Source organism: Prionailurus bengalensis, chromosome C2 (genome assembly GCF_016509475.1).
Source record: "Prionailurus bengalensis isolate Pbe53 chromosome C2, Fcat_Pben_1.1_paternal_pri, whole genome shotgun sequence".
Classification (NCBI taxonomy): Eukaryota; Metazoa; Chordata; class Mammalia; order Carnivora; family Felidae; genus Prionailurus; species Prionailurus bengalensis.
The window spans coordinates 32474906-32489187 of record NC_057350.1 but is presented as its reverse complement, the minus strand read 5'-3'; the positions used below and the strand labels follow the sequence as shown (position 1 = coordinate 32489187).

At 40.1% G+C, this 14282-nt stretch overlaps 1 protein-coding gene across 9 annotated transcripts in view; it reads left to right on the top strand.

The window, feature by feature from the left end:
* The window catches only part of ROBO1 (roundabout guidance receptor 1), a 1145602-nt gene that overhangs the window by 730144 nt on the left and 401176 nt on the right, over positions 1 to 14282 (top strand). For 2 of the 9 annotated variants that reach the window (XM_043593877.1, XM_043593875.1), the window contains exon 1: positions 10698 to 11841. The exons of 5 other annotated variants lie outside the window; for them this stretch is intronic. In XM_043593877.1, coding sequence (XP_043449812.1) covers positions 11787 to 11841 — 55 coding nt within the window. In that variant the 5' untranslated portion in view covers positions 10698 to 11786. Of the gene's footprint in view, positions 1 to 10646; positions 11842 to 14282 lie in introns of those variants that run through there. 2 more of the 9 variants (XM_043593876.1, XM_043593880.1) reach the window with 2 other exon arrangements.

Here is a 14282-nt window from a genome sequence, read left to right as displayed (position 1 = left end):
CATTGCCAAATATTCTCTGGGTTAGAGGGAGGGGACAAAATGACACCACCTCCCCTACTGAAAACATTGAAATAGAGTAAACCTTCTCGTAATTGTCCATTTCCATGGGAATTGTATAGTTAGATTAAATGTGAAAGGCATGAATGCCCAGATACCTACATATTAGACTTTCTTCTTATTCCTCCTTAGTCTAGCTAAGTATTTTTTTCAAAAGTCAGTATATTACACAGAAGTGTAAGCACAAAGTCATGTTCAATGTACTTTGATAAGAGCTAAAATGCTATTGGTGAACAAGTCAGAAGTCGTTACTGCCACTGTGGAGTTTATCTGAATTACAGAGGAGGCAGGCTTAAAAGACATATTTCCACAGCAATTATTTGTAATAAGTGCTAAGAAGAAACAGTCAAATTTTTTTCTAAGCATTTTACAGAGACAGCTGACCTATTGGGGAAGGTGGGAATGGCAGATCTGGGATGGCTTTTCTAGGGAAGAGACTTTCATCTGACTTAAAGAATGAGAAGGAGTCATGCAGGGGAAGTCTGAGCTAAAAGGCAAGCTCTCTAGACTGTGTTCTGGTCCCTTAATCACATGGTTTCCACCTGGAAAACACATTTAATGATGTTCTAGGATGTATAAACATGTTGAAAGAAACATCTCTATATTCGTGATCACCTTTTCAAATTTTTTACTGTTCTGAAATATTAAAGGGAGCAAGGTCAGAAAAATCTAGAGTAGTGGATAATCTGGTTTATTAATTAGACGTTTCCAGGTGTTCTGTATATTGCTGTATGAGTTAAACAGAATTGACAAAAATTCACGATTATTTAAAATAGATTTGTCATATAAAGACTATATTATTATATCATGTCATATTTGCCAAAAACATTATAAATAATCTTTAACAAGTGATAAAATTACCACCCTTAAGAAATAATGGCATTTTACCTTCAAATATTAAGGCATCCAATATGAGAATTGATGCCTTTTCTTTAATTATTCTAACTTTATGGTTCATATTTCACCAGGGAAGGGAGGATAATTACATTTTTCAAACTCCTGTTGTGCAATGAACCACATATGGAAGTTAGAGGAAAGTCAAGAAATAGGTGATGTTAACCAAAATAACATGATTTGGATAAACTAGGATGCACATAATACATCTAGGTTTACCCTACTTAGACTAGCGTATTTATGTTTGGTCACATTATGGACATTGTCAGTAATTATGATAGCCAAATGTTAAACAATATACACTTCTAGCTGGAAAGAGCAATTAGCAAAATAATGAATTGTCCTTAAGTTTATACTTTTTCTCAAAGGTAATTGTGTAGGAAAAGGCTTAGGTCTTGATTTATTGCCCTTGCTAAAAGAAAAGAGTTTACTTTCTGGTGTGAAATACAAAACCTATGAAATCAAGCATACTTGTGAAATACAAACACTTTCAATTATTAATCACTTGTAATGAAAACAAAAGGAACTCCTTGAACAAACAAATAATAATCCTTTTGGGGGAAAAAAGTGAAAACTTTAGGTGTTAAGAATTGTCTAATGGTTCTTTATTGTTGTCTGTGATCTTTAACTCTTATATATGTTGGTTCTAAGACCATTTGAACAAGTTCCATGCTAACTCCAAACAAGGAGTCACTTAAATTGTGGAAAGTATCTATTGCTTCAGTAGAGTATCTGTGATTAACACGAAATGTATTAACTAGAAAGACAATATCCTAATACGATTTTTTTTTTTAAGAATCAGGTTCTATACAGGTTAGTGACAATTGGAAATAACTTAAATACCTAACCATCAGAGATTAGCTACGTATATTTCAGTACACTCATGTCATGGAATTCTGTTTAACTTAGCTCTTAATGATAGTGTTAAAGAATATTTCTTGACATGGAAAAAGTTGTTCTGACGTATTGTTGAGTGAAAATGTAGGTTACGTAGCAGTTTTTAGAGTATTATTCCATATTGTAAGAAGAGAAGTCTCTACATGCATAGTAAAAAAAAAAAGAAAGAAAGAAAGAAAAAGAAAAAAGAAAAAGAAAGAAGACTATACAATAAAATGTTGAAAGCATATGTGATTATGTATGAGAGAATTTTTGTAAATTTGTGTTTTTGGTTTTATCCAAATATTCTAAAAATATGTTACTCTTATATTTTGAAGAAAAATGAATGAAATCTCATTAGAACCAATTAGCATCTGAACATAGGGATGTAAACCATATTGCTTTTAGTATGTTATTTAAGAATATTTGTGGCAAAATATTGACATGCTAAATTCATAAAGTAGTTTTTTACTTTGTAATTGAAGCATTGTAAATAAAAATTAATGATGTGAAATCTTTGAATAAGTAGAATAATTTTTATATAATGTTTTTGTTGGTAAGGTTGTTTTATTGGCTTCAGCAAACATCTGTTTTGTTTCAAAGATACTAATATGATACATAAATGCAACAAGATATGTACAGTGAAATTCCACCTGCTAGGTGTAATAAAGCAGCTTTTAAGTAGTATATAGTGATAGGAAATTGAGAAGATGAGATTAGATCAAATCAACAAAGACTTTTAGTTAGAATAATGGAATTGGATGATTTTGTTGGAATGTGGCCAGGGTACTAGAGAGGAGGTGATTAAACTCTTGGGAAAATATGTAATTATCCTTGTTGTTAAGACAGAAGGTTTACATTTCATGTCAATTTCAACAGCAGTTTGTTTCTCAAGGACAATTGTGGGATATGGATTCAGTATTTATCTACAAGAATGGGCACCTCCAGATTTAGAATCCTAGGCCTCAATCACACCAGGCCATTAAATCCCAAAGCCCCAATTTAGATTTTTCAAATGAGAAGTCATTTTTTCTTAACCATAAGAGAGAAATACATTAATAGGCTGTAAAATAAATAACATAAAATTTTCATTATGATGTATAGTATGGAATTAATTGAGTCCTTATTATTAATGTTATTAGTAGCAGTATTACTTATGATTAACTTAGATACTTTTTTTCTGGTTAGCACAACATTACATATGAAGGCCTACTTCTAATTTACTGACCCAGAAAATAACCTCAAAATAGGAAACTCTAATAGAATTTCAAGGTGTTTTTCAAATCAACATAATATTTCATTAATGAACTGATTAAAATAACTGTTAGAACCTAGGTAAAACATTATTCAGAATAAACAAAGCAGCAGGTGGGAAAACATAATGAATATACAAAATGAGACATAAATCCCAACATATGTACCTCCATCTTCTAAATATTTCTTGAAAGGATTTTTTTAAACAGCAATGAAAAACCAAAAACATTAAACAGTTTTATAAAACACATCTGCAGAATTAAATATAATGTAAATTACTTACAAAATAGTCGGTTTGTGTTCAAAATGTAAGCCTATCGAGTGTTTCATTCAGCTGTGCAGCTGTTAACTATGATCCCAATTTAAGAGAATTCTAATTCATGATTAGTATAGTATATGCTTGGTACCAGATATATCTGGAAGCAAGAACCAAAAGATAGCAGAATTCTATGGTAAACTATAAATATATATTCATCTTCATGATTTTCAATATACTTTGAAGTTCTTAAAAAACTTGTACTATATATTTTTCCATGCCTTCTCATCAGAGTTAAGAGAAAAAAAAAACACCCTTTGAACATTTTGTACATAAAATAAAAAAAGATTTAAATGTATAAATTCATGGGGCGCCTGGGTGGCTCAGTTGGTTGAGCGTCTGACTTCGGCTCAGGTCAGGATCTCACAGTTTGTGAATTTGAGCCCTGCATTGGGCTCTGTGCTCAGAGCCTGGAGCCTGTTTCAGATTCTGTGTTTCCCTCTCTCTGCCCCTTCCCCACTCATGCTCTGTTTCTGTCTCTCAAAAATGAATAAATGTTAAAGATTTAAATGAATGAATGAATGAATGAATGAATTCCAGGGGCGCATGGGTGGCTCAGTTGGTTTAGTATCTGACTTCGGCTCAGGTCATGATCTCACGGTTCATGGGTTAGAGCCCTGCATTGGGCTTTGTGCTGACAGCCCAGAGCCTGGAGCCTGCTTCAGATTCTGTGTCTCCCCCTCTCTCTGCCCCTCCCCGGCTCATGTTATGTCTCTCTCTGTCTCTCAAAAATAAATAAACATTAAAAAAAAATTTTAAATAAATGTATAAATTCCGTATCAAAGTATAACTACAGCTCCTTATACTTCAGAGTCACTTTCTTGTACTTTTTCCCAAAATGAAAGTAAATCTCCAAACAAAACTTACACATTGATAGCTTTTTTCCAGCTGGACCCAGATCTGTAAGAATAACATTACTTTGGGGGCACCTGGGTGGCTCAGTCACTTCAGCAACTGACTCTTGATTTCAGCTCAGATCACGATCTTGCTGTTTGTGAGGTTGAGCCCCACGTCAGACTCTGTGCTGACAGCACTGAGCCTGCTTGGTATTCTCTCCCTCTCTCTTTCTCCCTCTCTACCACTCCCCTACTCTCTCTTTCTCTCTCAAAATAAATAAATAAACATTAAAAAAAAAAAGAATAACATTAAGTAACAGCTTTTATTTGCAGGGGTAAATCCAAGTAGCCAAGGTTCAGGTATGTTCTCAGCCTCATATTACCTGAATCCCTTTATCCCCTCGTGTATAAAACAGGACAATAATAATTGATCAAATAATGTATTTCTGAGGATTTAAATATGTAAAATACTGTACACAGTGCCTCTAGCACATAAAGCTATATAAATGTTGGCTGTTACTAGCTTTATGCTATTAGGAACTGAAGAATTTTTTAAAAGCTATGATTCCTATTTTCCTGAAGATAAGTTAGAAATGTGCAAACTTCACTATATAATATGGAATAATATGATATGTATTAAATTGTATCATATCTACTGATGATTCTAAAGGTAGAGAATCTTGTTCACTGGTTTCTGATTAACCTATTCCAGTGGAAAGAAATCTATAGTGATTTAGAGGACTGGGTTTTGGCTTTGGATAAAGTACAACCAAAGGAGTGGTCTGGGGAAAGTCGGTTTCTTTAAACTTGAGGTTTCTCAATTACAAAAAGTTAATGATTTAATAAATAATAGAACTACATATTGGAGAAAATATACTTTAGAACTACAGAGACAGTTTCACTAAAGAAGCATTTTCCCAAAAGATATTTTAACCATGAAATATGGTTCATTCATTCATTTATTCACTCATTCAACAAATCTTTGAGGGTCTATGGGGTGCTGGGCTCTGTTTCGGACGCTGGAAATATAAAAGTGAATAAAGTAGCCAAGAATTCCTGACTCTGTGTAATATTCTAGGAGGAGCGAAGCAGTCGACAAAAATAAATAAAGAAATATATAGTATCCTGGATGGGGTAGGTGCTCTGGTGAGAAAAACAAAACAAAACAGAAAAAGAAAACATGGAATGGGTAGGGAAGGAGGTATTGCGTAAAAATGTAATTTTATAATTGGTGATCAGAAAAGATTCTGAGAACGTTTGATTTTTATTAAAACCTGACAGAGGAAAGAGGAGGCTTATAGGTTTATGGAAGTGAGGATTCAAGCCAGAGCAAGAGTGAGATATTTGATGCAGGTGGTTGCTGGCTAACAATCTGGAAGAACACGGAGGCCTTTGCTGTGGAGCAAAGTGGCGAGACCAAGTAAATGGGGAAGGAGATACTGTCAGGGAAGAGTGAGCTCTCGAAGTGAGGTAGGAAACCATTGGAGGGTTTTGAGCACAGGAGAGAATGTAGTCTGACTCAGGTTTCAACAAGATCCCTCTGGCTGCTCTTTGAAGTGTGGCCTGGACAAGCAGTCACTTCAATTTACAGCCTTTTTCAGTAAGGAATACTACCTCACTCTTTTCAAGACAAATAAATTTCCCCCAGGTAAGTATCATATGCAATTTAATCAGGGAAAGCCGACGATCTTAACTTTCAGGTGTGGGGCATTGGAGATACTACTGTGGTAGTAATGTGGTGTAGAAGGAGCAGCATTTACTAAAAAGGCAAGGCTTCTCCAGAAGCTCTTCCCTTGGGGACTCACATGCCGATTCGCATATCAAAGGCTTTGTGACATTTTTAAATGTGATGACCTCAAAGTCTCCCAAGCCTATCCTACCATGAAACTCTCTTTCCCCTCCCCTTCTATGTGCTGTGGCTGAAAACAAGTTGGATTCAAACATAAGATCCATGACTTACAGACCCCTGAACCTTCGGCTAATGATTTACTGTCTCAACCTTATCTCTAAGTTCCGATGATAATACCACCTCACATAATCATGGTGAGAATTAGATCAAGGCAATGTCTATAAAGGGCCCGAATAGTTAAAGTCCCAGATTCTACCAAAAAGACTTACCAATACAGCACCTAGGTTCAGAACATGTGCAATGTCCCCACGGTGGTGAGATGGCAAAAGGCAAGCACATTTACAGTAATTCCACAGAAGCTTGAGTGCATCATAGCTGAAATTTTTTAATGAGCTTTAGAGACAGTGAGACTAATGGAGTTCTCTCGCACCCTTTCCTGTAGTGAAGAAATTGGTCCAGGTGACAGTGCCTTAAGTCTTCAAGTAAGTGAAGACAGATAACCAGGAAATCTCTTCTCCCTATGGTTCCCAGTTTGGGGCCCATGATTACACATTCTAAAAGCCAGAGAAGCAAACAAGCAAAGGAAATGCTGTTAAAGTGTGCCCTGTGTACATTTAAAAGAAAGCATCATGGTAAACTTGACTCTTTCATGAAAAAAAAAGTTAACACTTATTTAAAAATCTTATCTAGTATTCTTTTCATTCATTTTTTTTATTACTCCAGTCCTAAATTACTTCTCTCGCCCTTGAACTGCCATTGCATGTTAACTCTGTATCCTCCGCCATACGTGATTTCTTACATATGACTTGTTGCTATAATACATGGCAGCGAGAATCTGTAAGCGATACCATATTGCTCATTTAAACAAAAGTTAAGTTTCCTCCGAAGTAACTACCATGTGCAGTTTAGCAAGGAAAGCTGAGGCTCTTAATTGTTAGGAATGGAAGAGTAGAGATATTACTACATGAGCAGCATGGCATAGACTAAGCAGCGTTTACTAAAGAGACAGGGCTTCTCAAAACAGTAGATGTTTCCAACAGATGTGTTTATTCTCTCTTTATTAGGGTTACTTTAGGTCACTTTATCGAATGGCATTTCTCATAGATATCCCACTTAGAAAAAATACTCAAATATTAAAGTATTCAAATATTCTACGTAGTTCATTGACTTAGATACAAAAGGTTTCATAGATTATTCAGCAGTTCCATGTAAAAATTGCTAAGCTAGCTGTCGTACCCTAAGAGATAGTGTCTTGGAATATGCAGCACAGCCTTCATGTGGACTGTATGTATTACACGCTGCTTCTCACCAGATCTCCTGGAACCTCTTACTATATACCCCATACCCAGGCACAGTCTGATTCTAAGGCTTCTTCCTAGGAGGTGGAGAGAGAGCAGTGTTCGGGTTTGTAGTTTCCTCAGGAGCTCTGTTCCTCCTGATCTGGGTGATATCTGGAATTCCTGGAGGGACCCTGGGAGTTTTGTTATTTCCTGAGTTCCTGTAACTACCCCCATCAAAAAAATCAGATCAGACCAACCTAAGAGATGATCACAGCTCTAGAATATTTACTGCCAAAGAAGCCCCATTCACATGGCTCTTTGAGTGTATTGTGTTCGAGTTTCCTCCAAATTCTCAAGGAGACATTTCAGGGATCCTGAATTTCATAAGCTCCAAATGAGATCAGAATTCTCCACATGGAACTTGAGAAGTCATGACTTACTCAGATCATAGTGATGAGAATAGAGTTTCAGAGTGCAAGTTAATGGCACTTTCTCCTTACGTTGCTATTTGTCTCCCAACCAGTCTGGAATGAGTCAGAGTCCTATTGTACGTGTCAGACTTGCCTGAAGACCTGACATGGGTGGACACCCTATCCATGTCTACATGGTATGAGTGCACTTGCACACATACTCATACAGACACACTGCACATTTCTGTATTCTATTAGTAATTTGCTCTTCAGGAGTAGAAATGGAAAGGTGGCACTGGCTATGATTTGTCCATCTCCAGGAATGATTGAACTGTCATTTAACCCTAATGACACATTGCTTCTACTTCTTTTGATAGGTTCCACTCTGGAGCTTGTATGGCTCCCTATAGTAAGAGCTCAGGGGGCCTTGTGGTTGGGTTTCTATTTGCCTCTTGCCACAGAGCCCTTTACTGTTTCTTGCACATAGATGATGTTTATAAAGTGTTTCTTTTCATGGGTAACAGTAGGTAAGTGAGTGGAAGAAAGGAGTTGCAAAAGTTCTTAAGTACATTGAGTTTCGCTTGTTGTAGATCCCTAATATCTTCTGAATACAACTTCTTATCTTCAGATGCCACCTTTCTGATATAATTGACAGAGAAGTACACTTTGCATGAGGCAGAGGAAAAAGAAAGGGCCAGAGTATGAGGTTGGCCATGATGGTCGTCATCGGGGCTGGCCAAAATTAACTCCTTGAGGATTCTTACAGTTGAGTCCTAGGTAATGCGATCTCTAAGGATAAGATAGAGGAGATTGGGGGGGAGGGGCAGAGGGTTGTTGCTAACTGAGGTTGAGAAACAAAAGGATTAAAAGGAGTATACATATGGTTTCCATTCAATGATAATGAGATCAATAAAGAAGATTCTGAGAAATCTTAGCAAACTTCTAGAGACCAGGAGACCCACTTTGTAAAACAATGCAGTAGGAATTCTCCTACATATTCTAGTTTATATTTAAAAGTATATACCTTTTACTCAGTGGATGTTCAAAATCTTTATTTAAAATGCACTCAGATGATATGAGGATTTGAAGGATTTTCTCCTCTCTCTCAAGTACCATGCTTTACCTTATTTATTTTCTGTTAGTGGGTAAGCTTATCTTAAAAGCATGTTTTATCCCAAGGGGGTGGGGGGGAAGATATATTCTACGTTTCTTGCTAAATATCCTTTCACAAAGACCAAATCAATGTATGTTTTCCAGCAGTTAGTGCACATTCTTGTTTTTATTGCTGGAAAGACTTTGGTTGGAGTCTTTGAATTCTTATCTCCAGCCTGTTTACTGAATTTTCACTCCGCTTTCCCAGGATCAAACTGTCTTTCACTTTCAGAGATAGGTGCTGTTAACCAGAGTTTCTTTCTACAAAATGCTGCTTCATGGTCATTGGTTGTACCAGAAGCAACCAAAATAAATGTTATGATTTGCTTTTGAAATTTTGTCGTTCATTAGTAATGCATGTTCACTTGAAAAAAAAAATAGAAAAGCACAGCAGCATAAAGAAAAGAGCAACTTCATCTTCCCCTCCACTATCTATCATGCATTTCTCCTCTCCAGGGACAACCACTGAGAGCATCCTGATAGATACCAAATGATCATTTTGAAGTGACTGTATTTAATTCTGTAGGTAATGATTTATTTAAAAGAAGAATGGTTGTTTTTTTTTTTTATTTTTTTGTAATGTTTATTTATTATTGAGAGACAGAGAGAGCATAAGCAGTGGAGGGGCAGAGAGAATCTGAAGCAGGCTCCAGGTTTTCAGCGGTCACTGCAGAGCCCGATTGGGGGCCGAACTCACAAACTGCTGGATCATGACCTGAGCTGAAGTCAACCGCCTAACTGACAGAGCCACCCAGGCGCCCCAAAGGAATAGCTGTAAATTCCAATATTTACCATGTGTTGGGCCCTCACCATGTCTCAGGTGTCTTACTTAACTGAAAGAAAAAAAAAAAGTGAACAAATGCAAGATTGCTCCTCAGATATGCTAGGTTTAGTTTGCTTTGAGTAGGATTTGCTAATATTTGTTAATATTTCAAGAGTATTTTTGAGAAGAGAAAACTGAGACTTGGCATGCTAAAAGAAATAGTAACTGTAGTTTGGGGTTTCAGAGAGTGCATGGGGTGTCAAAGTGCAGGCCCTCTGGTTTAGAAAATGCTAAAATATATATATATATATATATATATATATATATATATATATATATATATATATATATATATTGCTTTTGTCCCTCATTCTGATTACTTCCCCCTTGTTAACATTCTAATACCTAGAGTAATAAAGTGGAAACAGAGGCTCTTGGTGAAACGCAAAGAAAAGACCCCACGGCTCACCCCTACGCCCCTTTGAGTTTGAGTTGGGTAGCCTTTCTACAGGACTCTCAGCAACTGCAATGTAAAAGAAAGTGATTTTCGTAATACGGTGCACATCTATTATGCAATAGAGTGTAATAGTTAATATATTCTAGATAGTCATCACTCTACCTCCTTGTCCTACAGGTTTGTTTGCCCAAATTTGATTAAAAACAAACCAAAAAATGCAAACGCAGAGTAATGTAAGGTAGAGTTATTTGTGAGTTTATTCCAACTCCTGGAAGCGGTAAGGAAGAGGTTAAGCTGGACCAGGAGGATTTTTGAAGTCTTTGGCTGGGAGGTTCCATTTGGAGAAAGGTGCAGGGGAGCGAGGGGCAGCCAGAAAAACAAGGCAAGTTCCCATTCGTTTGGATTTCTGATCCTGAGCAGTTTGATTCTCACCTGAGGGCGCACTCGGGCACCCTGGCTCTTGGATGAAAATATTAACGAGCAGAAGTTGCCAGACCAGCATCTGGAGAGTGTAGAGTGAAGCATGGAAAGGACTGCGCGGCCCCTTTAAGTGTTCGCGGGCCGGGGAGGAGAAGGAGGAAACTGGGAGCTGCGGGGACGGTGGGGAAACCCACAAGCAATTGAGCCAGAGAAGAGGCAGCGTGAGAGCAGAAACTTCAGACGCTGCGGATCCCGGCGGAGCTCCGGGGAGCCCCGGCGGCCGTCGCTCCCACCCGCAGCAGCATCTTCCTCGCCCCTCTCCGCCAGCCCGGGGAGGTCCAGGAGCTGCCTCTTCAGAGCTCCCACGAGACAAGGCTGCGGGCAGCTATTCTCAGGAAGTTTGGTCTCCAGCGTCCCAGCAGCGGAGAGTTCGGGGTGCCCTGAGCGCGCGCCCCGGCGGGCGAGGGACCCGGGGCGATGGTGAGCGCTGCGCGGGGCTGGGGGCACCGAGGAGGTGCGCGTCTGCCCGCGGACCTGCTGCTGAACCCAGTGCCCTCCGCATCCCCCAAGTGATGGGAACAAGGGCCGGCTCGGGCTACCACTGTCGCCGCACCGCCCCCTCGCTCGGCCCCAGCGCGCGGAGTCACCCAGGCACACCCCCAGCACCTTGTGCCGGTCCCCCAGAGCTGCTGCCGCTGCCTTGGCTGCCTTCCTCGCCGCCGCTCGTGGCCAGCTGTTGACTGGGCTAGCCTGCAGACCGAGAAGCACTTTTTGGCCCTCCCTAAACCGTTCTCACACCCCAAGTTTGCCGCTGCCGCGCCTGCCCTCGCCGCGGCGCTCGGGCGCACAGTGTGGGGGCGCACGCCGGGAGGCTCGGCGAGACCCGGAGGCAGGAAACCGCACAACTGCTCTTCTCCCTCGGCTCTTTGTTGTTCGCTTTGGATGATTCTTGGAAGTGGCCGAGCCTCGTCGGAAAGCCTGGAGCCAGAGAAGGCAAACCTTGGGATTCTTGGTCTGCAAAGGGCTCTGAGGTATTGACAAGCGTCCGGAAAGGTCGACAAGTAAATTGCCCTGAGAACTCCTGGCGGATTGACCCACGTTGCTTATATTAAGCCTTTGTGTGTAGTGTGTGTGGTGTGTGGCTTCTCTTCATAAATTTGGGGACCCCATTTCTATCCCCTCCTCTTGGCATGAGACTGTATGCAGGATCCACCCGAGGACAATGATCGCGGAGCCTGCTCACTTTTACCTCTTTGGATTAATATGTCTCTGTTCAGGTAACCTCGCGTCTTCTTTCTTCACCCTTCATCCCCCTTGCTCGCCCCCTCCCCACTTTTCGGAATCAAACCTCGAACCGGGTTTCGGCGACCGCTCCCTCCTGAGGCTGGAGGGGTTCGATCCCTGTGGGAGTTTGAAGCGAAAAGGTTCTTAGTTTGCACTTTTGGTCGTCCCTTTCCCCCCTTCCCCCAAGACCCCCAAGCCTCATCTCAGACCTCGGCCTTTTGCCAAGTTCAGGGCACGCCCAGATCACTCTGGGCAAACGCACGGTCTGAGCTCCCGGGTGGGAGGAGGCAGCGGTTGGCGGTGAGCTTGGGGCCTCCGGATGAGCCAAAATGAGTTTTATCCTTCGTCAGGCAGCTTCCCTCGGAGAGGGTGATGTGCGCCCGGAGAACTTGGGGCCCAGAGACTCGCCAGGATTCCTGAACCTGGTCGTCCAATTCGCCCCTCCTCTTCCGAGCACAAGGAGTTATTAGTAGTTAGTTTTATGTAACCAAGGTCTGTAATTAAATTCGATTCTGAAGAAACTTCAGGAAATAACTCCTTCTTAGGGTAGGGCATCAACTAGCCACTCTGCCTGGCTGGATTTAGAAGGAAATCAGGCGGTTGCAAGTATAGGAAAGGGAACAGTTAGTTGCCTGGGAATTTTCATTGGCGAGGGAAAGCAGAAGGCTGAATTTAAGATTTTGGCGATTAATTAAATGGTACTGAAACTTTTCATAGGAATTGTTGTAAGGATGCTACCATGAGGTCCTGCTGAGTAACATACACTTAAAGTAGTTTTCTTACACTCCCTAAGAAACTTTTACTCCGGGTGAGCCACGACTCAACTTTTCTTTCTTCCCTTTTGGTAGATTCTGGTTTCAATCAAGGCTCCAATTTCAGGCCTTAACACACACACACACACACACACACACACACACACACACACACGCGCGCGCGCGCGCACACTCACACACACACTACACCTCAGGGGATTTTTTTTCTTTTTTTTTTAAATAGTTGAATACTGAGCTTCAAGTTGCATCAGAGCCTATCACTTAGAATCACTCAGTTTTCATGATTATGAAACAGTTTTGAAGGGTTGGTCTTAGCTTTCTGTGGTCCATGGCTATGGTTTATGTGTTGACCAAGGATTTTACTTTAAGCCAGTGAAATATGAAAAAGAAAATGCACATCAGCTAAATGATAGCAGATCCCTGAAAGAATTAGCCTAGTGAACATGCTTCCTGACTAAAAGGAACATTTGCAGCTAAACCAAGGACTCCATTAAATTGTTATTCCTCTGAAGAAAACAGAAAACTGAAGTTTTTGTATATTTTGCAGTGGATGGATGAGGAGATTAAACCAACTCTTTGGGACTGCCTCTTACTTCCAGCTTCCCCTTTCCGTGATAGAGCCTCTTCTTTTTTAGTTTGCAGATCTGGATGATTGAATAGTTCTCCACCCCCCACACCCCAGCCACAGATGCAAATCAGAAACATTAAGGTCTGATCTCTCTATTTGTCTCTCTTTGCTGCTTCTCCCCTTAGTTTAATTTACAGCTTCAGATACCTTTGAGATTTTTGTTGATTCACCTTCTCAGTTAAAGTTTATTCACGTGTGTAAAGTGAGGTGTCAGTGTGATAAATGACTAGAGAGGCAGATTACTAAAGATAGGGGGATTAATGGTCATTAGTCACTGTTTGAGCTGAGTTTGTATATGTTGGGACATTTTATCACGTCTGTAGATTAAAGATAGGGTCACACTAATAGGGTATCACTGAAAGCTGGCCGTGTCAGTGTGCCGTTCTGTCCTCACTTGGAGGAATATCCGTGAAATATCCAGGGTAGGAGGTGTTCCTTTCAGATTGAATAATTCCATGAATTAGTATCTGTGATTGGTAATTTAAATAGGTAGGAGGCATTTATAATCTTAAAAGTTAACTGATTTCTGGCTTTGTTTTTTCTAATTTAATTTTCCAGTGAAGCCACTGATGCTTTTTCATAAGCCTGAGTTTTCCCCACCGAGGTGTCATTCACCAGGGTGCAGGTCAGAGGTGTCTTTGGGAGGGGCTTTCTCATATATTAACCCGAAGCTCTTTATCATTCCTCTGATGACTTTCACTCTGCCACGAATCTGAACTTGGAAGGCCAAATTACTGGGCTGCTGGGGTGATTTCCTGACAGTGTGCTGTTCTAAAGCCACACTATTGATTTGAATAAAACTTCACAGAACTCAGATAAGTAACGAGAGTGGGGTGTGCTCAAGACACCTGGACAGGGAATGAATGAAGTTCTTGAAAGATTGTGTTTCATATCTTGCCTCAAGCCTAAGATCACAGTCTATCGCTTGTTAATGGAGTGTATTTAAGAGAAATGTGGTGAGCTTAAATAAATCAAAGTGTACTGAGGGGGTAAGGTCTCTTCAACAAGATTTAACCTGTAAAAGTATCTATTG